The sequence below is a fragment of the Asterias amurensis genome, chromosome 1 (genome assembly GCF_032118995.1).
Source record: "Asterias amurensis chromosome 1, ASM3211899v1".
NCBI lineage: Eukaryota > Metazoa > Echinodermata > Asteroidea > Forcipulatida > Asteriidae > Asterias > Asterias amurensis.
The window spans coordinates 32477609-32500388 of record NC_092648.1 but is presented as its reverse complement, the minus strand read 5'-3'; the positions used below and the strand labels follow the sequence as shown (position 1 = coordinate 32500388).

The following is a 22780-nucleotide window of genomic DNA, read 5'->3' as shown; positions in this document are numbered from 1 at the left end:
TACAACAAACAAACAAACAAACAAACAAACAAACAAACAAACAATCCTATACATATATATCAGTTGCTTTTTTTGTAATTTCCCTATGTAGGATGTCACTGATCTCCCAACGGTGGACAAACTGCATGAAAGTGAAGCTATGGTAAGTACTCGTACATGATTTAATAGCAACTCGCACTAATGACGGCACTGTTGTTGAAATAGTCAGCTGTCAGACAAACATGCCACACCATTTACACGGTCACTGCGTCATCGGCGTGCCAAGCTGCACTAGTAGTGTAGTTAGTTGCAATTAAACATTCAATTTGGACATATGCGCATGATAGTGAAATTTGACACTCTTGTCCAAGATCTAGGTACGGAGCTTCTATTTTTTGCGTAGTGCGGAATGCTATTAGGACTATGTTATCCTGTATGTAAACTGAGGAAGTGTCTTTTATGGGCGATATTTAGAGACACAACATAGGAGTTGACCTTTCAGGATAATCCCCTGTTCCCAGCAATGTGCTCATAAACTACACTACTATGGGAAAACTGCCTGGCGTGTCATGGCGGACAAGTTCTGGTTGCTGAGTCATCGGGGTGTGGGTTTGAAACTTGTGTCCTTGAGCGCGACACTTATAATGCTTCTCTTGACCCAGGGGGTAAATGGGTACCTGTGAGGGCAAAGATGGTTCTTGTGACTGATTTAGCTTAATAGTGTGCTACATACTTGGCAGCAGAGGGCTTTATACTTCTGAGGTAGCATAGATATAGTTCAAGAAATGAAATAGATGTCCTAGTGATTAGAGTTAATAATGTTTGAAGCACACCAATCATTCTTTGGAAGTTTGCATAGAAAGAAATTAGACTGACTTATTTTGTGCACACTGAATGTTGATACTACATGTAAGTAGCAAATACTGATTTTTTAGTAGCAATTGTAATATTTTGTGTAGGATTTTGCTCTGCTATGCAAGGGAAATCGTTCACTGGCTTATTAAGACTCGGATGTTATCATTGTAGGAATAGACCGATACATTACGCCCCGCCTCCTTACCAGTTGACCAATCACAGCGGCGAAATCGATCACCATTAGTGCAAAGATCACCAAACGGTTCAAATGGTGATCAGATTTCGTGGTTGTGATTGGTCAATGATAATTGGGCCTAGCTTAATGGATCGGTGTATTGTTGTGGCCGAGTGGTTAAGAGCACCAAATTCAAACTCTGGTGTTTCTGGTCAGCAGAGTGTGGGTTCGAATCCCAAGCCGTGACACTTGTGTTCTTAAGCAAGACACTTAAACTATTGCTTCGTCCTTCGGATGGGACGTAAAGCCATTGGTCCCATGTGTTGTTTCATGCATGTGTTTATTGTCATGGTATGTCTGCTGCCACCATACATACAAGAGTCTAAATTTTTTTGTCTTTTACAACGGCTTTATTTATTTTATGATTTGTTTCAGGTACAAAAACTGACTGAGGAGTGGGCCACCAAGTGGAAGGAAACTCAGAAAATAATGAAGGTAGGTGAAAAGTGGATTTTATATTTAAGTCTCTACTAACTGATCATTCAATACCATCGACTATGGTTTTGAAAGATAGTTATATAATACCATCCTGCAATATTTGGTTAATGAATTTTCACAGTATACAGTCAAAGTGAGAGACTGAGACTTTGCTTTGACTTGCTTTTTAACGCTAGTCTGTGACAGGTTGGTATTATGCGGAGAATAAAGCTATGGACATGAGAATAAGATATCCACTCACACTGTTGGGGCTTGAAACACTATGTGGACTAAAGCATGTCCACACTGGGGTTTGAAGCACTATGTGGACTAAAGCATGTCCACACTGGGGCTTGAAACACTATGTGGACTAAAGCATGTCCACACTGGGGTTTGAAACACTATGTGGACTAAAGCATGTCCACACTGGGGTTTGAAGCACTATGTGGACTAAAGCATGTCCGCACTGGGGCTTGAAACACTATATGTGGACTAAAGCATGTCCACATAGTGTTTTCACCTATGCTGAAGAACACATTTTAGTTTTTTAAGTGCACATAACGAAGAAGAATATCCCCATGGTAATCACAGAGCTATGTGTCTGATCCTGTGTTTTTAGTTTAAAATGCAATCACCCGATCTACACATCTACATATTGAAATCTTTTAAAGCTGGTCGTTAATGTGGCAATTGTTTTCAATAAATAAGTAAGTCCAACTCTGGTTGTTTCCACAGGATCGTACGCTAGCCCTAAGGTCAGATGGGATGGGTGTGGTCCTGGACTCTGCCCTGCCTCATTTGATAGGCGTGGATGACGATCTGCTTAGCACAGGACTGAAACTCTATCATATTGTGGTAAGATATTCACCCTTTGTCACTATTTGTACCTCTGCAGCATGCTTCAGCCTTTTTATATCATTGTGTCTGTTTGAAATTGTCAAAACGTTGTATCTCCCTTAGGGGTCGTTTACAACTATCAACTTTTCACAAGCTTATCTGACTTTCAAAAGGTCAAACAGTTTTGTGACGGTGCAAAAAAAATGTTTTTGTTGGTCAACATTTTTTTCAGAAAATAAGCGCATAGCGGCCATTAACCCCCCTCCCAGCATACGGTTTGTACGCTTGTTGAAATGTTGATAATTGTGATTGGCTCCTTAAAATAACCCAGATGTAGACACAAAACAAGTATGTGCTGAGATGCAATTTTGTGCTTTGAGCATTTTTCATTTGAGATATGTACAAAAGTGAGATACAACATCTTTCCACTGATGCGACAGTATGAACCAGTTAAATTACTTTGAATGATGTTATTTCAGTGGTGTAAAGCTGTAGATTTTCCCCCATAGATTCAGAAATAATAATAATTAAAGAAATATTATGAGTACTTCCTGTTTACGCCCCAGTATCTGCCAAGCCATGACAAGTATGGTGAGGTCTATTATAAATTATCACACAAGTGCGACTTTTGGACATGTTTGACTATTTGGACATGTTTGTGTTTTGTAGGAAGGAGACACCTTTATTGGGAATCAGGATGCTGAGGAGCCTTGTGATCTAGGTGAGTACAAATTCAATTTGAATACAATCTAATTCATCTCCACTCTTATTTCAATAATGCAAAATGTACTAACAAGTGTATCTCAGAACTACTTCCGGGCGGTAACACTTGTGTCCCTGAGCAAGACACTTAACTATAATTGCTTCTCTCCACCCAGGGGTAAATGGGTACCTATGAGGGCAGAGATGGTTCTTGTGATTGAGTTAGCCGAGAAGCGCATATTAATGTTGCATAAGGCTGTATACTCCCCACCAGAAAGCTGAGATGGTTTAAGGAGTGAATTAAGGCCCAGTGACCAGGGGTAATAATGTGAAGCGCTTTGGGACGCCCTCCGGGTGTGAAAAGCGCTATATAAAAACGGGTTATTATTATAATTGTTACTTCAAGTTAACACTCCGTCAATGAATCATTACCACTGATGAGATTGCCTACTAGCTGGATGCAGTTTGAATCCTGTGTTTTAGTAGCATGTTCTGCAACGATTTACATCGGGGATATTTTAAAGAATATTAAGTTTGGTTTTACCCTGACACATCTGTGTAGGGGTAAAACCAAAATTAATATCCTTTATCCCTGATGCAAATTTAAACTCTATTAGATAAGGATGTTGTAAGCGCCTTGATCTAGCTACTACGTCCTAGTCAAAGGACGTTCATTAGAACTGCCTAAAGATAATATCTAACCACTAATAAATAAAAGGAATTTCGATGCTGAAATTTTGAATCTTCTGTGATTTTTTTTCTCCTGAATTTTTGCATAGTTCTCATTGGTGCAGATGTCCTTGATGAGCATTGTTGGCTGAGGAACAAAGGAGGCATTGTTATGCTTCATCCAATGAAAGATGCTGTATGCTTCGTCAATGGTAACCAAGTCAGTGAACCGGTTCAACTCACTCAAGGTAGTTCATAAACAGGATTCACAGTCCTTTCTTTCTATTTAGTTTTTTTTTACAAACAAAGTGGCACTGGACACTATTTGTAGTTGCTCAAAATAATTGGTAATGTTGAGCAACGGAGAGCTGTTAATAGTATAAAACAGAGTGAGAAACAGCTCCCTCTGAAGTAACATAGTTTTTGGGAAAGAAGTAATTTCTCACTCAAATAAAGTATTTGAATATGATGAAAAATACCTCGGACCTGAAGCCGTTTTTGAGGGTGATTTTCTTCCATTATTCTCTTGCATGTTCGATGACCAACTGAGTCCAAATTTTCACAGATTCGTTATTTAATGCATATCATATGTTGGTATCACCCCCCTTTTAATGCGGCTGTCAAAACTATGTGGTGACTAAGATTCCCAAAACAAACATGACAAAATGATTTGCAAACGTGACACAGTTTTACAGCACAACAACAATTAAGTTTATTTACATAAGAAAATCAATCATGAGTGTTACCGATAAAGCACGGTTTATTTGCCAACTTCAACTGTTGTACAGTTTCGCTAGAAATATTTGCTCATACACTTCAATTACTTTTCGGTTCAACTTCAACACACCAAGTGAGAATACTGATCATTTACAATTTACCCAGGGTGTCCAGTGCCTTTGATAAATACCCAACACTTGTTTTGTTTCTCGCAGGTTGTGTTGTTGGCATCGGAGAGACCAACCTCCTACGTTTCAACCATCCTGAGGAGGCAAAGCGGCTGCGCCACGAACTAAAATCAAAATCCTGCAATGATCTGAGTATGTATCGGTCGACAGAAAATCTACTAGCAGCCACACTACGTCATTCCAGTGGGTAAGATGCTGCACAGCCTCATGCAAGTTGACGCACATCTTTGCAAAGTTTTCTTAGATCAACAGGGCCCCCCAATTTCATAGCGCTGCTTGAAGTATTTGGGTTCTTTTTCAAAATGTCCTTGGCATGAAAACATGTTTGTAAATGATTAAAATAATTTTTCGTCTCATGAGACGCAAATTATTTTCATGACATTCTCTTCATGTCTTCATGACATTGTTTTACTCATTTCCCAAAAACTACAGCACCTCAGCACGTAATATTTTCAGGGAAGCTTTCAACTATCATTATCTTCAAACTGTGTAAGTTTAGTGTAAATCTGTGGACATTGTGTTTTTTGTCCTACAAAAGTTACATAGACCCTTTAACGGCTGATTTGTGTTTACTGAGTGATTTCCATTTCATCACGCTGCTTATCGTAAGCACACAAAAAGGCATCCTAACATTCCATTGCTTACCTGAAATGAATAAATGACGCATGCACAAATCTGTGGTGAACACGCAAGATGGCCGCCTAACTTTCTTGCTAACCTGTGAAATACGCTTACACCTTAGCAAAATGTTCTGCTACAGTAAGCTGCGCTATGAAATTGGGACCAGATGTACAGTAGATGCAATTACACCTTGTAGATGATCTATCTTTTCTCAGTGTGTGCCATCAACTTGTAAACTTAGAAATGTTTTGTTCTTGTCATTTTTTTAAAGAGATTTTTAAAAAGTGACTGCTTGAACCGTAATGATGTTTTTTTCTTTTGGCAAGACCGCAATTTCAAGAGGGTGGGAAAACACTTAACTTTTACTGTGGACAGATTTACTGGTCGACTTCCAACTTTTTCAAAGTGACTGGTGCTCAGCTCTAGAATGGCCACAAAAGAAAATGTTAGCTTTCATTCTGTTGCCATGCTGTTGTACACGATATAGTTTCTTATAGATGTCTTTTTTGCTGCCCCATTAGATTTATGCTTTTCTGGGTTCCGAATCTTTGTATGGGGGGGGGGGTTGTATTATCTTCAAGGAAGGCATACATCCAGGGCAAATTTTCATAAAGCTGTTAAGTACAAAAAGTTACTCAGAAAAGACAAATCTCGCTCAGCAGAAACAGGTTCCTAGCCAAAATACAATGTACTAAATACTGTTTGTGACTGGTTTTGTGCAAATTTGTGCAGAAAACAAAACTGCTCAGTAGCTTTTGTCAGCTATATGAAATTGGGCTCGGGAGACGCCCATTCATCTGGATTGATGTGCTTTATATATGCTGCTTTGATCTGTTCTGTGTGTAGGATGGGAATAGAAAAGAAACACAGAGACGAATGGAAAGAGCTTGAAGAAAAAAGGTAGGCGTGGCTTTGGCTGCTTGGCTGCTTATCTTGTCTTCAAATGAAGAACAATATGCAATTATAGTACGCAGTTTGTATGTATAACATTTTTTCACACTTGTAGGCGTCTCAAAGCGCTCTTTATTTTTCATCAAAAGTATGTAGACTAAGTTGGAAAGATGAGACTAATTAATTACGAAGCACCATGTAGGTGCTGTGGAGCAATCTCTAACTAACCATAAAAAAAAAACTGGGCGAACCCCTTTTCTTAATGATAAGTGTACTGGATTCTTTAACATGCAATACATAACACACGGGTCAATGTGATGACCAGGCAAACAACTTTTGCTAGTTTCAAATTTAGTTCCAGCATTATTAGCTAACAATTGTTTATGTTGGGCTTTGACGTTTGTAATGCCCCTTTTGTCCCCCTATTAGTTGTTTACCCCTTGCTTTTTTAGGCATGCTTTCTAACCCCGTTCATGTATTTTCACTTCACTGCTTATGTTTCACTTAGTTACCTGTTCATGTTTGTTGTGTTGTCATTTAGCCTTCGAGAAAGACTCTGCTAGGGTCGAAACGTCAGGCCATTAACTATTTTTCGCGTTTTCTAAGAATAACCTTTTTCAGGAGAGAATATTATAATGGACTGTTACTAAATATTTTTATAGAAACAAAACAACTCAAACTCCGAGTATGAGACCCCTTGCATTTATCGCCATAGCTGAAGCAGAACAATAGAAACGTGTATGCGCTGAGCACAACTCTCAACCAATGAAATGTCTACATTGACCTCACTGAGTGCACTGTTTGGGCATGTAATGTCATATGTAAGGGTCTATTGTAGGATTTCGGTCATTTTCACTCTGCCAATTGTTTAGTTGTGTCTGTTTTGGGTTTTTGTTTTTTGATGAGTGCATACCAAGTGTTTATTATTATTATTAATATTATTTTATGTTGTTCCTCCTTTTTTTCACCCAGAATCGAGGTTCATAATCTTGAAGAGAAGTTTAAGTTAGCTGAAATTCAGCGACAGAAAAACCAAAGGAAGGGCGAATGTGATCTGGAATCCAAGCAGCAGCAGGTTGAGATGCTGAGACAGCAGCAGAAGCAAGCCCAGCATCTTACAACGGAGGCACAGCACGCTGTGGAGGAAGAGAAGAAGAAGCGTCGCCGCAAGAGCCGAGAGGTCTTGAAGCAACTGGAGGACTACAACAGAGAGAAAGAGCACAAATGCAAGGAGCTTCAACAGAGATTGGAGCTTCTTGAAAGGCAACGGGAGGACAGCGAGGAGAAGTGTCAACAGATGGCTGCCTCCTTGGAACTAGAGAGGAACCAGGTTGAGGAACGAGTCCAAGAGGAGAGGAAGCATCTCGAGGAGACAGAGATGAAACTAAAGAAACAGAGGTCGGAGAAAGAGGAAGAGATTGCAGAGGAGAGAGTCAGGCTTGAAGACTTACTTAGGGAGGAGAGAGAGAAGTTCCAGGTTGGATTGAGGGAACTCGAGGAGAAAGAAGGGAAGATGAATGAAGCCTTGAAGCAGGTACTCCAAACATAAGAAAATTAGATATAGCTAGAGTAGAGCTTGAGTTGTTGTTCTTTCAGTATAAGTGATGAGCCAATAACTAGAGAAGAGTTGGCTTTTCTTTGCTTTCACATAATACCACATTTTTTAACCCCAAACCTGAAAAACCCTCATTGTTATCATTGACTAAAATTAGTGATAGTTTTTGTAAATTGCATGAATTAAAATCTTTATTTTCATTTTGTGCTTGAAAGGAACTTGGGAGACAAAAACAGGTAAACTCAAAGTGCTTTCAACTGGATGTACTGATGGGGATGTGGAAGTGACATCATACATGTACATGGGAATGTTGAAGTATTTTCAGTATAATGTTTTGCTCAATGGAAGGTGTATGGTTCATATCAGTTTTTGTTTACCTTTTTTGAAAATAATTATTTACCATTTATCGCAGGCTAAACAGGATCTTCTGAAAAAGCAAGCGAAAGTTCAACATGAAAGGGATGAAGAGCATCACTTTTTGGAAATTGAGCGAGAAAAACTGGAAGCTCTTAAAGCCAAGCATGAAGTGGCCCGTAAACTTGCCAAAACAATGGACCCGTCGTTAAAAGAGCAACTGGCCATGGAGGACAAAGAAGTGGCCAAAGTGTGGGAGGACTTTGATAAGTTGAAACAGGGACAACTGGACAAGATCGAGGAAGCCGAAAAGAGCATTCAATCAAAAGCTGAGAATCTTGTGGCGGAGATGTGGCAGAGCAGGACGAGGCTAGACAGTGAGAAGGAGGAGCTCAAGATTAGGAAAATTGAGAATCAGAAGTCCATTGAGATTGCCAAGAGTGAGGAGGAGAGGATGGAGTTAAGGCAAGAGGCAATCAGGATTGAGGCAGATGAGACTAGGATATCTGAGGAAGAGGCTTCACTTGAAGCTCGAGAGGCCAACGTTGAAAAGGACATTGAAGCTGAGTTTGTTGAACTGGAGAAACAGAAACGGCGAGATGAGGACAACTTGGAAGCGGAGTGGACAAAACTCTTACAGATCGAGGCCGCAAACTTACACTATGTGGAAGAGGAGCTCTCAAATCGGAAAACAGCTATCGATAACCAGAAGAAGAAGTTAGCCATCAATGATGAACATCTTAGTCTGTTTAACCTCAAACGAAGTAACACCCTGACGTCACTCAAAGAGAAGTGTGATAACATCCCAGATGAGAAGAAAGGGCTTCAAGAACAGCTCCAGATAAAGGAGTGCGGCATCCAGGAGAAGCTGTGTAAGCTGGAGGAGAGACGGGCAGAGTTGACGGATACGACTCAGAAGAGTGAAGAAGTGCAAAGACAGAGAAAGAAAGTGGAAGATGCGGAGGCATCAAAGACTATTTTAGAACAGTCTGAGGAGGAGCTGAAGTTGGAGACAGAGAGACTAAATAAACTTTTGGAGGAGATTCTCCAGGAGAACCGGCGAATGGAGGAACTCTTGCAGACAGAGAGCTTCAGCGAGTGTAGATTCAAAGACGAGCAAAGGAAACTGAATGAGAAGATGAAGGTATGTATCAAGTTAGTCTAATTGAAAAAACAGTTTGAAATACATCTTTGCATCGGTGTGATTGGTCTTGAATGGAACTTATGCATTGACGTTATCGGGCCCTGTCATCTTAGAGGTTTGGGTGCACATCTTTGTCCGCACGGAGCACAGCATCAGCCAATGATCTACTGTTCCTTCTTTTGGCCTCTTGCTGAGGGCGTCATGAGCATAAGGTTTATAGACAAACAGAAGTTTTAGTGTGATATATTTAGGCTGTGCATTTATTTAGTAGAATGCAATGTAGTCTATGTTTTAGTTTTTACATTATGGAAAAAGGGAATCTTAGATGTGTGTACTGACCAACTCGCCCTATTTGCATGTAAATATAGCAAGATTTCAAAATGCATTTTGCAGCTAGATTTTTGTACAGTAACTGCTCGTTGTATTATATTGACGACTAAAAAGCATCCATTATTCATGTATCTCTGTGCATTGCTTGTTTATGGTAGAAAGAAAAAAGTGTTCATACAGCTGTCAAACATTGGCATTTAAACTTGTATTGTGATCCAATTTACTTTTGGGTAGAAATGCGCACTTAAAGGGACACATTGCCTTGGATCAGTCGAGTTGCTCCATGAAAAGCGTTTGATATGAAGGTTAGAAAGATTTTTAAAAAGTAGAATATAATGTTTCACACAAATATGCCCCAAAATTGCATGGTTTTCCTTATACATCGCGTGAACTAACACAAAATGCCATTTTATGGAGTCAAGTTTTTGACTCCATGAAATGGCTGACCTTGTTAGTTTGCAAAGTAAAAGGATAACCGTGTAATTTCGTGGCATATTTGTGCGGATCATTATACTCTGCTTTCAAACATCTTTCTAACCATGTGCATTTTATAACAACTGGTCACAAATGCTTTTTATAGACCAAGTCAACCGATCCAAGGCAACGTGTCCCTTTTATGGCCATTAGAATCAAGCACTTTAGAGCGTGTTGTATAAAACAAATTTCTGTAGTACGCAGCATCATGAAGTTAGGCCCTCTGGTCATAAATGATGGGGCATGATATTAGTTTTTGTTGATCCTAACTCAAAGCAATCCTATAGACAAATCCAAGTGATCAGCATCCATGCGCCGTCGTGACTTGGCAGGCTCTCTTACACACACTGCACCCTGCTTTCATTTTTAAAAATAAAAATAATACTCAGTTCTTATAGCACTTTATCACAATAAAGGGCATCTCAAAGCGCTCATTATTTTTTCTGAAAGGTATGCAGAGCTATGTTCCAATTATTTATATAACACCATGTGTTGCAATCTGCAGCCAACCATACCAGTCAACACTGGGGGGGGGGGAACCCCTTCTCTAAATGATAAGTCTGGGTTATTTTTACGATCATATTTGTACAACACACGGGACCTACAGCTTGATGTCCCATCTGAGGTGTGAGGCAATAATGGTTAAGGACACAAGTGTCAAGACCAGGGCCCAATTTCATAGAGCTGCTAAGCACACAAACTTGCTAAGCATAACATTTCTTCCTTGGTAAAAACAGGATTACCTACCAAATTTCAATTTGTTGCATATTCCTTGTTAATGATATTCAGCTGTTGTTTGCTTATCCTAAAATCACATTGAAATTTGGTTGTTAATCATGTTTTTATCACGGAAGAAATTTCATGCTAAGCAAATTTGTGTGGTTAGAGCAGCTCTATGAAATTGGGCCCTGGACCCAAGCCCACACTCTGCCAAGAATCACTAGAGCTTTAGTCCAGTGCGCTTAACTGCTTTGCCCTGACAGTGACAGTACGACATGCCACTGAAAAGGGTTATCAAACAGTCAGCATTTCATTTTCTGAAATTCATTTTCTGGATTACATCGGATCAATTTCATCAGTACTCTATACATTTTATTCAGTTTTTTTTAATGAATTTTATTGACTTAAAATACCTTTTAGCAGTTTTTGACTTATATTTCTGACCCTCACTTATTTATCTAAAATGCTAAACAGAAAGACTCTTCTTTGGTCTTAAAGATTTAGCTGCCAGTTTTTGGTTATAACTTCCTCTTTTAATAACAAGGATAGAAATGAAATTCTGAGATCATTTTCATGCCAATTTCTTGGTGGACCTTGTAATGTTCCAACAGTAATGTTCCAACTTCCTGGCTGAGGTGACCTCTACTAAGGAACAATTACCTTTCCCCCAAGAACAAAGTATCAGCGCCCAATTTCATAGCGCTAACGGTAAGCACATTTTTGTGCTTGCTGTAGCAGAAAACTTTGTTATGGTGCAAGTGTATTTCACAGGTTAGCAGAAAAATTAGGCGGCCATATTGCGCGTTCACCATGGATTTGCATTGTGACATCGTTTATTCTCGTGCAGTAAGCACAGGAAGGTTAGAACGCCTTTTCTTGTGCATGCAGTAGGCAGCGCTAAGTAAGTACAAAATCTGCCGCTAAGTAGCTCTATGAAATTGGGCCCAGGTCTGGACATAACAACAAAAACAGCATTGGCAACTGGACATTCTGGTCACTCACATTTGAATCACCTAACATTTAAATTCAAGCCCTAATAAGAAATAACACCCACAAACCAAACTTCCCCATAACTCATCAAATCAATCTTCATTTGATAACATTTGGTTTTATCGTTCATAAAAATGCTACATGATACACTTTAATTCATTTGAGTTTTGTTGTGAGGCAATTTCCACAGGCAACTCTAGTAACTTACAACTTTCAGTTTCAGATACTTCTACTGAAAGAATTTGTAAGATAGTACTTTCAAAGAAAAAACCCTGTATTGGTCAGTAGACCTTTATCATACTGACAACATCATTGTCAAGTCACCAGAACACAATGTTAATAAAGTTTACTGATTTAAATCGACACCAGAAATGGCCCAGAATATTTCACCTGCCAACCTCGTTTTGGTTACACTGATACAAACGGGAGAAATTCAAGATGGATGCCCCCCATAAAGGTCTATTGTTCCCTTGGTAGAGTTTCCCCAAGGTTCTGGATGTAATTTCTGAATCACACACTGCTTTGATTAGCACAATAAAAAGCATACACAAACAAAACGTGACTTTGAAGCAAATTTTTACTATGTTTTCTACACTGCACAAAAATACCAATCAAAATGTTGAGCTGTGGCACATCCTTTCCTGCAAGCATCAGATATCATATTTGCTTTGCTCTTATTTTTCACATCATTGCGGATAAGGACAGGGGACCAGGCTAATATGAACTGGGCTAAGTTTCAGAAAGCTGTTCAGCAATAAGTGGTGCTCAGCAGACTTTCCTGCTAAGCAAAAGTTGCAAGGAACCAGTCAAAAAAGATAGACATTATGTGGTTATTCTTATAAACTGTTTCTGCTAAGCAACATTTGCCTTTTCAAGCATCTTTTAAATTGGACCCCGTCTTAGAAAGTTACAGAGGCAGAAAGAACATGTTTCCACCCACAGGAAGGCATTTGCATTACACTTGAACTCTTTAAAATTACCAGTCAAGCATCATTTCCAAACCATTTGATCTTTTCCCGCAATGAGATGTCATTTTTGTGAAGTTTTATAATATTTGAGTTCAGAACGAAAAGTGCCCGACTTAAAAGTAGGGGTATAGACTTTTTTTTGTCAACGTAATGTTGATTTAAAGACAAAGTTCTAAAGAATCCCACTCAAGTTGTATACAGCTGTTTTACAGAATCCGAACTTGCCTCTCAATCACAAGGGATACTTTGTGGTCTAGTGGTTCAAATATCGCCTCTAGAATGCAGCGGGGGGGGGGGGGTTCATATCCCATCTGAGTTATACCCGTGGTTTTTCCCCGTAGGACTTTGGGGAAAGTGCTGAATACACTAGGGTTCTCCCAACGCACAACTTAGCTGAACAGGCTGAACTGGGTGATTTGAGTGCCAATACGCGCCAACAATATTTGTTATTTCAAAAAAGAAAAATATCATGAAAATAGAAAGCTCATAATTGCACAGTGGGGCTTTAAAAACCAAGATAAACACCAAGTTGAAAAAACTCCAAAGACCTTGTTTCAACTCAGCATGCTTTGGCCAAACTTCCCAAGTTTAAGACCAGAATGCCCCATAGTTTTGAAACAAACCTGGGGGAGAGCCCTGTATTCAGTGCTTCTACCACATCGGTGTACGGTCACAGCTAATTATTATTAAAGGGATGTTGCAGTGAATTAAAATAAAACAGTTAATTTTGCTGTCATTTATTTCTGATAAATGTATTGAACATCAATTAAGTGTTTTGTTTATTCCCGACATATCTGACTTGCGTAATGACCCTTTTGTGGATTGTTACCGCCCCTACATATCGTCGGCAAAAAGAGTCTGGTCCCTAACTACACGCGCCTAGGTACCAGGCCACACAGTGCACACGTCTCTATATGCACACAGCCAGGGGGCCCGACGGCTCGGGTTATTGACATGACGTCACGTTTATGTAAACGTTTAATCTCTTGAAAACCATTTTTAAAATACTTGCGCATTTAAAAAAAAAATTAAAAAAAATATTGCAGGTTTAAAAAGTCATGTTTAATCGTTTAAATGAATAAAAAAAAACACTGCAGCCACCCTTTAATCATTACTCTCATTTTGTGTGAAGAGGTAATAATTCTAACCTGTCCTTTTACATTGTGTGTATTTTGGATGCTTTCACCCATGTTTTCTTGCACCACTATGCAGATTTTGTCGTGGACCCTATGGTGTGTATTTGTCTCGGGTATGAACACGCTTGCAAGTGTAGCCCTTATCTTAGGATTTTCTCTACTCCGTTGTATCTTGGATGTAAGACTTGTAAAATGAAAAACACACATTTTTATCAACTTTTTCTTGTTCTTTGTTTGTTGTTGCCACAGAGCAAGGTCTTGCACTTTCATTTTATCTTAAATTCATCTTTATCAACTGCAAGAAATCTTTGAAAATAATGTCAAGAAGAAGGAATGAAAACGGTACATGTTTGTAAAAGATGATTGTGAACTTGTTTGGTGAAAGGGTCTATGTATTTTTTGAAGGACAAAAAACACAATGTCTACAGGTTAACACTAAATTTGCACAGTTTGAAGATAACGATAGTTAGAAAGCTTCCCTGGAAATATTACTTGCTGAGGTGCTGTAGATTTTGAGAAATGAGTAAAACAATGTTATGAAAATAATTTTCGTCTCAGTGATGATGAGATGAAAATTATTTAAAACGTATTTTCATGACATTGTTTTACTCATTTCTCAAAAACTACAGCAACTCAGCAACTCATATTTTAAGGAACGCTTTCTACTATCATTATCTTCAAATGGTGTAAGTTTAATGTAAATTTGTGGACATTGTGTTTTGTGTTACAAAAAGTACCAAAATCCTTTAAGACATGTTGTTCTTTGATGGTACAACCAATTTTTTGAGAAGAACTAATCTTTTATATGAACAACATTGGCGATTATTTTGGGACCGACGTGGGGAGATATCAGTTGATTTAAGATGGATGAGAAGATACTGGCTGTGATTCATTTTTGGGGTCTACTTCTGCTGGACCATTGGTTTCGATATCATTAACAGCTAACACAATCCCGGCCTAAATGCTTGGGCCACCCATTTGCAACGTTACATTTAACATTGTAGCTTATTTGTGGAGGTGACGGGCCACTAACACTTTTCTCACCCAATCTGACCTCATGTTGTCAGAGGTCACTGTTTGCACCAGCATTGATGCACTAGCTGCAGATTTCACGAACCAAGTATAAACAGTTACTTTGTCCGGTTTTAGTTTGTCTCTTTGCATTGTACCAGTGTGTGTGCTTTTTATGTATTTTTATTATTTGTATTTTCATATGGTTAAACCTTGTATCAGTCTTTTAATTGGCGCCTGCTCTGTTTTGTGTTGGATGTGATTAAATTAAATACATTAAAATAAATTTATGCAAGTGGACTTGTGCAAATGTGTTGAAGGAACACGTTGCCTTTGATCGGACGAGTTGAGTTGGTCTACAAAAAGCGTTTGAAACTGTTTTTTTATGAAATCGATATAGTTAGAAAGATGTTTAAAAAGTAGAATATAATGATCCACATAAGTATCACTCAAAATTGCGCGGTTTCATATTTTACGTCTGGAACTAACACGGTCGGCCATTTATGGGAGTCAAATTTTTGACTCCCATAAAAGACCAACTCGACCAATCCAAGGCAACGTGTTCCTTTAAGTTTTATGAAATCAGCTGCAGACAAATTTTCTTAAAGCTGGTAAGCAAAAGAAGTATATTACTTAGAAGAAACGTGTCACATGGCAAAATGCAATGATAATCTTGGCAGCTGGTGCCCAGCTTTATTTTAAAATTGAATTTACTAAGCACCATTTTCTGCATAAAAGCTTTGGGTCTCAAAAGATACCGTTTATTATGGAGTTCTTACACTGCAGTTTGTTGATTATTCTGTTTGTTTGTCAGTTATCTGCCTGTCTGTGTGTCTGTCTGTGTCTAATCAGTGATGCTTTCATTGTTGCCTTCGGTCTTGCCTTTGTACCACACTCCATGCTTACAGCTTCAATCACTGATTGTTCTTGACATAATGCATCTCTTTATCTCACCCCCCTCTAACTAAATGTTTTTTTTTTACCACATAGCACAGCATTCACAATTTGCATGCACAGTTATGCTTGTCCTACCGGTTTACTCTTTTCTTCACAATAATGTTTATAAGTTTTTCTTCAATGTTATATCTTCCCTCAGAAAAGGCAGATGTTTTCAAAAATACATTTTTTTACAGTAGTGCTGTTAGTCACAGCTGAAAGAATTATATTACTTCAATTAGCGTACTTTAAGAGTAGAAAGTAGCCAACCTAAAAAGAGTTTTTCAAATGTCCCCCCCCCTCCCCGCCTGTTTTTAGTTAAATGTTGATATTAACCTGTTACTTTGTCTTACAGGAGTTACTGGTTTGTTTTTATTTGCAGGTTTCATTTTTCACTGTTGAGCATGTCTGCAATCATTAATCATAAACCCAATTTCAATCATTACTGCATACATCCTTTTGAGTTAATATGCAGACAGTTGTGCATGTACAATACAGGAATTTGTATGTTCACTGCCTATGTTAGAGCCTGTAAATCTTGGTTAATAACAAACTAGATGTAGTGGTCCCTTCAGTTAATAAAGACCTGTGATTTTAACCTTCACATTTTCATCAAACTTACATGTACATTTTGCATGCATATTTTGAAAACCCATCATACGATTTGCTCCTCATTGTCTCTGAGGGTAGCCATCTTGTATTACAAACCAATTGCCTGTTTTCTCAGAAAGATTTCATTTCATTTCATAATGGTTTATTAACGCAGCATGAATCGCAGCTGACGGCTGAATCACTCATGAATTAACTTAGGATGACGATAAAGGGAAAGTATACCTTTGGTAATTAACCCAAAATCAATGACTGTAAAAAATAATGATAAAAAAAACTTGCCAAGAAGCACTGCAGCTGTTGTAAATGTATAACAATACAATACCCTTCAAATGAATGTGGTTTGTGAGAGAGTGATTAACAAACAATCCTTTCAGAGAAACTTTTTTGCATAAAACTTTTCTCAGATTGTGTCTTCCAATTACAGACTGGGTGGACAAAACTGCTCCAGATTTTTGTTGATAATATCTCACAAACGCTACCACCTTTTGAAATGAAATTTTCACAGTTTCGTTTGATATATTATCTACATTTATATAGAAAAAGAAAAGAAAAAAAAACAATCAACGGATTCCAAAAACTAGAGGTATACTTTGTTTTGAAGCATATACATGCACATCCTGAACTAACAGCCAGTTAACATCAGCAACTTGGTTCATCAGGGCTAAACTAACTTCTAACAGTCCCCTAATATACATGTTGAAGGCTTTATAACCATTCTGGACACTAATTTGTCCTTTGTTCGTTACATATTTCACTGCATTTTCTTCCCCATGAAAGTTGTCAATTTACAATCTGCCATAACCCTAGCAGTGCCTCTATAAATTGCAATTTTTTCAGAAGTTGCAATTTTTTTCAGAAATTGCAAATAGCATAAACACACTGACTGCAGTAATTTCAAGTTCAAGGCATACACAAGTTTAAAGACGAGTTCCCAAAACTTACTTTGGTCAAAGCATAAACTTTCATAAGTTCATTTTAAGGTCAGGTGATATGTTCCAACCATTAAAGCTGATTTAATCCGCCCCTCCAATATGCAGTCCGAAAATTGGGCCTAGAAAAATCAGTCTGGGAAACTGCTAAGGTTAAAAGAAATGTTAAGCAGTTAAGTTTGACAAGAACTGTATGTTTGGTTAAAGGTACCAGTCTTTGGAAAGTTGAACCAGCTTTAAAGTGAAGACCATCACACATTCTTTTCCCCCAACCATACAAATTAATGCTATGAAATTGACGCTAAATGCAAAAAAAGTGTGGTCCATCCATTAAAGAATCTAACAAGGTATTCATCATGGTCTGCTGTGAGTCTCTTCTAAACCGAAAGCTACAAATCATGCTTGAAATGCCAAAAAGCAATTTTGCTGATAACTTCAAAACGATTGTTACTGGAATTCTTGTATGATTTGTGAACAAAAGTCAGATTACCTGGCTCAATTTGATTTTTAATTTGATTTTAGATTGTTGCCCTCTGAATCTTAGGCATAGCAATTTAAGTTGGTCAGGTGATTTCATTTTTTTTTGCGTTTCCCAGCTGTGCCATTGAAAATTGAAAAACACAGTACAACATGTATTTTTGCCCCAGGCACTTTCCCCTTTTTTTTCTCTGACAAACGGCAGTTACATGCCTGGAATCTGATCAGATGTTTTTTTGAAGACATTAAATGACTCACACATAACCTAATAGGTTGGCCTCGTTCATAATGCTGTATTTGAATCAAGTAGTTTTTACTTTCTTGAAGAAAATTTCAGCGTCTTTCATGTTTGCCTGGTTGCTTCTTGTTGTAGAATCTGAAGCACCTTGAGGAGGAGACTAGGAAGAAGGAGTTAGATCTAACCAGACAAAGAGAGGAGTTTGAGACCGAGAGACTTGCTGAGCGAGAGTTGATCGAAGCCGAGAGGTCAAAACTTCAAGAACTTGAGAACAAAGAGAGGTAGGTTCGGACGCTTTGCTTCCACAAATGAAAAAACGTTGACTTTTTCTTGACTAATAATGGAAAGTTAAAGGCAGTGGACACTATTGGTAATTGTCAAAGACTAGCCTTCACAGTTGGTGTATCTCAACATATGCATAAAATAACAAACCTGTGAAAATTTGAGCTCAATCGGTCATCGAAGTTGCGAGATAATAATGAAAGAAAAATAACCCTTGTAACACGAAGTTGTGTGCGGTTAGATGGTTGATTTCGAGACCTCAAGTTCTAAATCTGAGGTCTCAAAATCAAATTCGTGGAAAATTACTTCTTTCTCGAAAACTATGGCACTTCAGAGGGAGCCGTTTCTCACAATGTTTTATACCATCAACCTCTCCCCATTACTCGTCACCAAGAAAGGTTTTATGGCAATGATTATTTTGAGTAATTACCAATAGTGTCCACTGCCTTTAATTGTTCACAACCATGCAGAAAATTAGGATGGTATTAAGATGAATGGTTTTTAGCAATATATGACACTGCTCAGGTTCTGTAAATCATCACTGCAAGGAGGTTTTCCTGTGATTTTAGGACTGAAACATCGTGTTGTGAGATAATTGTGCACTTGGGACAAGTTCTATATTTAACTGTTTGCTTAGCAAAGACACTTTGCTTAGTATTTTCTGCTTAAAGGGTCGGGGTACTTTTTGTAGGACACAAAACACAGTGTTCACAGATTTACATTAAACTTACATGGTTTCAGGATAATGATAGTGGAAAGCTTCCCTTAAAATATTACTTGCTGAGGTGCTGTAGTTTTCGAGTAAACCAAGTCACAAAATTATTTAAGCATGTAAAACAGATTGTCTTGACATTGTTTTACTCATTTCTCAAAAACTACAGCACCTCAGCAAGTAATATTTTAAGGGAAGCTTTCTACCATCATTATCTTCAAACTGTGAGTTTATTGTAAATCTTGGGACATTGTGTTTTGTCTCCTGGTCTGGGAATTTTCTTCAATTTGTTTTTACAGGATCAGTAAACTGGTTGAGGAAACGGTGAAAGAGCGCTTACAGGAGGAGATCAACGAGAGAGACAAACAGTTCCACGAAGACCAGGAGAAGGAGAGGCTAGAACGAGATCTCCAGTTGGAAGAACTCAAGAAGGCTCATATTGAAGAGCTGGAGAGTCTCAGGATACAGATGAGACGGTAAGAGACTCAGATTTGGCTCAGGCTAGCTAGGCCCATCATTTTTTTAAAAACTTTACGGGATTCAGACCAGTGAACGGAGCCTGAAGCTGAATCCAAAGCCAAAGCTGTGGATTCGAAAAGGGCCAAAGAGAGGAGGAAAGAGGAAATCAAAGAGGAAGTCAGAGTGGAAATAGTAAACTTGACGATATGAATGAGGTGGTTCATAAGACGGAGATGGGGGATGTAGAAGAATAGGAACGGGGAAAGTTTTTGTAGGGGGAAATCGGTATGAGGAATGCCGGAGGGAGAAGATGTTGGAGAGATGAATAAGAAAGAGGGTAATGAATAAGACACACAGAACAGGAAGAGAGAACACGGAGGAGGGGTTTTGTGGGGAGGGAAGAAAGAGCCTTGGTAAGGAACAAATTCTTTGGAAAATGGATGTGGAAGAATTTGGGGTTGAGGGAATTTTGGGAAGGGGCAAGTTGTCATGTTGGCCTCATGAAACAGTGCAGTGATGGAGATACGGGATGAAGACATACTAGAGGGATGAAGGAGAAAGCTTCTTTATATCAGGTAGTACCTTGTGAACCCTTATTAGTGCTACATAATTGGGTCTCAGAATCCATCACTGCAAAAACCTATCTTTCTGAAAGTTTGTATATATTCAGCGCCTTGAGTACCTTGTTTGGTAGACACGTGTGCTATATAAGACTTCGATATTATATCCATGCCATCTGGAGTGGGTTACACTACTACGTGACTATGTTTCCATTGTTTTCCTCTTTTTGTAATCAATTGTGTGAATGTTTTTTTTTTTTTTCAGGCGAGACTCTTTTGGTGGGACGTCACTGCAGGGGAATGGTCAGTTGAAGACGCCTCTGAGAAGGACCTACTCCGTGAGTGAAACTTTTAGTCTGGCTGTGTCCGAATTAATGGCTGTGGCTGTTGCTAAGGTTGTTGCTGAGGGCATCCTGTGCTTCATTGCATATTAATTCTGGGAACTAGTAACAGGCGCTAATTCCCAAACGGCTTACCGCTTCACTTTGATCAACTAATACGTGATCATTTCACATATTCCTCTGTATAAACCATTCACCGTAATAGCCTGTCCACGAAATTTGTAGAAACACATGTCATCCGTCATAAAGTTGTAAATTTTATGTTTTAAAGCTGTACATCACAACTTTCAAAACTATTTTTTATTTTTTTTTAAACTATGAATGCAGTGAAGGCATATGGTTCTTAGTTCCAAGTCTTAGATCCAAAACTTTATTTTGACCACAACTTAAACTTTTACAAAAGTTATTTGTAAGACTATTCAGTGTGTTATAACCAGTACATATACCATATAAAAATCCCTACGGAAACATAGTCTGATAATTACACTGGTTTAATTGGCCTGGAACACAGCAAAGGTTACAAATTCAAAACTATTTTTACCTCATTTTCACAGTCACAAGGAACTAGGTTTTTAAAAAAAGATCTTTTCTTAAAAGATCGTTGCTTGTGTGTCATCGTTTTTTCTGTTTCCTTTGTGTTGTAGTCGTCAGCCATCACGCCACATACAGACACCTTGGACGATCCCATCAGTGTTGTTATTCCTAGATATATGCTACGAGGTCACGGCTGGGATGCACACTACGTGTTTGAAGTACAGGTACCAGCTCATAGTCTGTGTCATGATGTATAAATAATGTCCCACCATAGAGTGTGCAAGTCTCATGTGTATTAAAAAAAAAAAGGAACTCAAGCTTAGGCAATGTTCTTGATAACAAAAAATACATGTAGCAATTTTATAAAATACGAATAACTTGTTAAAATCAACATTGAATAAAAATTCATTGAACCTTGGACAAGGATTCCCATATTTAGAAACCCTGTTTATTGATCATGTCCTATGAAGCTTGGTTCATACTTCCTGCGAATGCGAATGCGATCAAATTTTGATGTCACAGGGCTGTTTTCTCAGAGAATGTTTTTTGCAGGAGTTGAGCACAAATCAGCTGATGCGAAATAATCGTTGCGAATTTGTGACGTCAAAATTCTTATCGCATTCACATTCATAGGATGTAAGAATCAGGCTTACATTTGTGCGACCATAACAAAGGTTCAAAGATTCCCAGTCAAAATTTGATTATATAATTTTCCTTCTATTTCGTCAACAGATCGAGGTTCTTGATGACAGATGGCAGATATATCGACGCTATTCTAAATTCAGAGAGCTACATGAGTACATGAGGAAAAAATACCCCCAGGTAAGAGAAGAGCTGATGTGAACAGTGCCATTATAACATGTAATGTAGCACTATAGAATATGTGTTGATTTTAAAAGTCTATAACCTTGGGTTCTATATCTAGCGCTCGAATATGGGTGAAATACACAAGAACGCAGGGCTTTTAGCTCAAAATGTTTACTGGACTAGAATTTTGTGTGCAAGAACAGAATTGAAATGAGAAGAAAAAATGCCTAAAATTGATCTAATTATTTTGTGGGTAAGTATTCTCTAATAGTCAACAGAATCAATATACCAGACTGAAAGTCAACGTTTAAAACAAACACAAGATTGCGGACTTGTCCGGTCTTGAGTTTACTGGCGCGGGGATAAAGACACTGGCCTTTGGCAATGCAGTCCAGTGTATAATGTGCTATTTTATCTCATTGTTCCTGCCTAGCTTTACAAGACAAATGTGCCTTTTGTTGGACTTATACCATCATTTTTTTAGTATCATGTTTAATATCCAACTTGCTTTGTTTCAGATTGGTCTTCTGAGTTTTCCCCCTAAGAAACTCTTCACTAACTGGTCAGAAAGAGTCATTGCAAAACGACGTGCAGATCTAGAGGTAAGAAGTGGCTCTATAGAGTGTGTTAAGCAGTGGTGACCTACAGGAGGGGTGAAATTGGGGAAGGGGGACAAAGGGCAAATTTGTATTTGACACCTTCCCCCCCCCCCCCCCCCCCAATTGGTTTAAAGGGGCTGAACATTGGCTCTGTGCTCACAGTTATCCCAATGTATCATTGTCTTGTTTTGAAATACAACAAAATGCTCTCCATGCTACAAATGATGTGTTTTTTAACTACTCTTGCAGCAACATTTGAAATAACAGATATTCATTTGCCCCCCCCCCCCCAATTTTTTTTTTTATATAAATAGATAGATAAATAAATAACTAAATAAAAAATAAATAAATAAATAAGATTCTCAAAAACAATCACTTTGCTGCTCACTTGCCTCGCACCACCCACATCCCACCACCCACCCAAATCATTTTTTTTTTTTTAATAGGTTGGGGGCTAGGAAAAAAACTGATCTTTAGATTATGGCATCACCACCTCGGATT

The 22780-nt window shown here is 38.4% G+C and overlaps 1 protein-coding gene across 2 annotated transcripts in view; it reads left to right on the top strand.

Annotated features, from left to right (window-relative positions):
• The window catches only part of LOC139937155 (kinesin-like protein KIF16B), a 58502-nt gene that overhangs the window by 29570 nt on the left and 6152 nt on the right, over nucleotides 1-22780 (top strand). Inside the window, exons 15-30 of one of the 2 annotated variants that reach the window (XM_071932192.1) lie at nucleotides 92-142; nucleotides 1445-1504; nucleotides 2222-2341; nucleotides 2993-3044; nucleotides 3805-3942; nucleotides 4627-4786; nucleotides 6067-6120; nucleotides 7084-7645; nucleotides 8079-9164; nucleotides 13859-13960; nucleotides 18121-18266; nucleotides 19279-19455; nucleotides 20264-20336; nucleotides 20984-21097; nucleotides 21606-21695; nucleotides 22199-22282. In XM_071932192.1, coding sequence (XP_071788293.1) covers nucleotides 92-142; nucleotides 1445-1504; nucleotides 2222-2341; nucleotides 2993-3044; nucleotides 3805-3942; nucleotides 4627-4786; nucleotides 6067-6120; nucleotides 7084-7645; nucleotides 8079-9164; nucleotides 13859-13960; nucleotides 18121-18266; nucleotides 19279-19455; nucleotides 20264-20336; nucleotides 20984-21097; nucleotides 21606-21695; nucleotides 22199-22282 — 3069 coding nt within the window. The remainder of the gene's footprint in view (nucleotides 1-91; nucleotides 143-1444; nucleotides 1505-2221; nucleotides 2342-2992; nucleotides 3045-3804; nucleotides 3943-4626; nucleotides 4787-6066; nucleotides 6121-7083; nucleotides 7646-8078; nucleotides 9165-13858; nucleotides 13961-18120; nucleotides 18267-19278; nucleotides 19456-20263; nucleotides 20337-20983; nucleotides 21098-21605; nucleotides 21696-22198; nucleotides 22283-22780) is intronic. The other variant, XM_071932202.1, reaches the window with a different exon arrangement.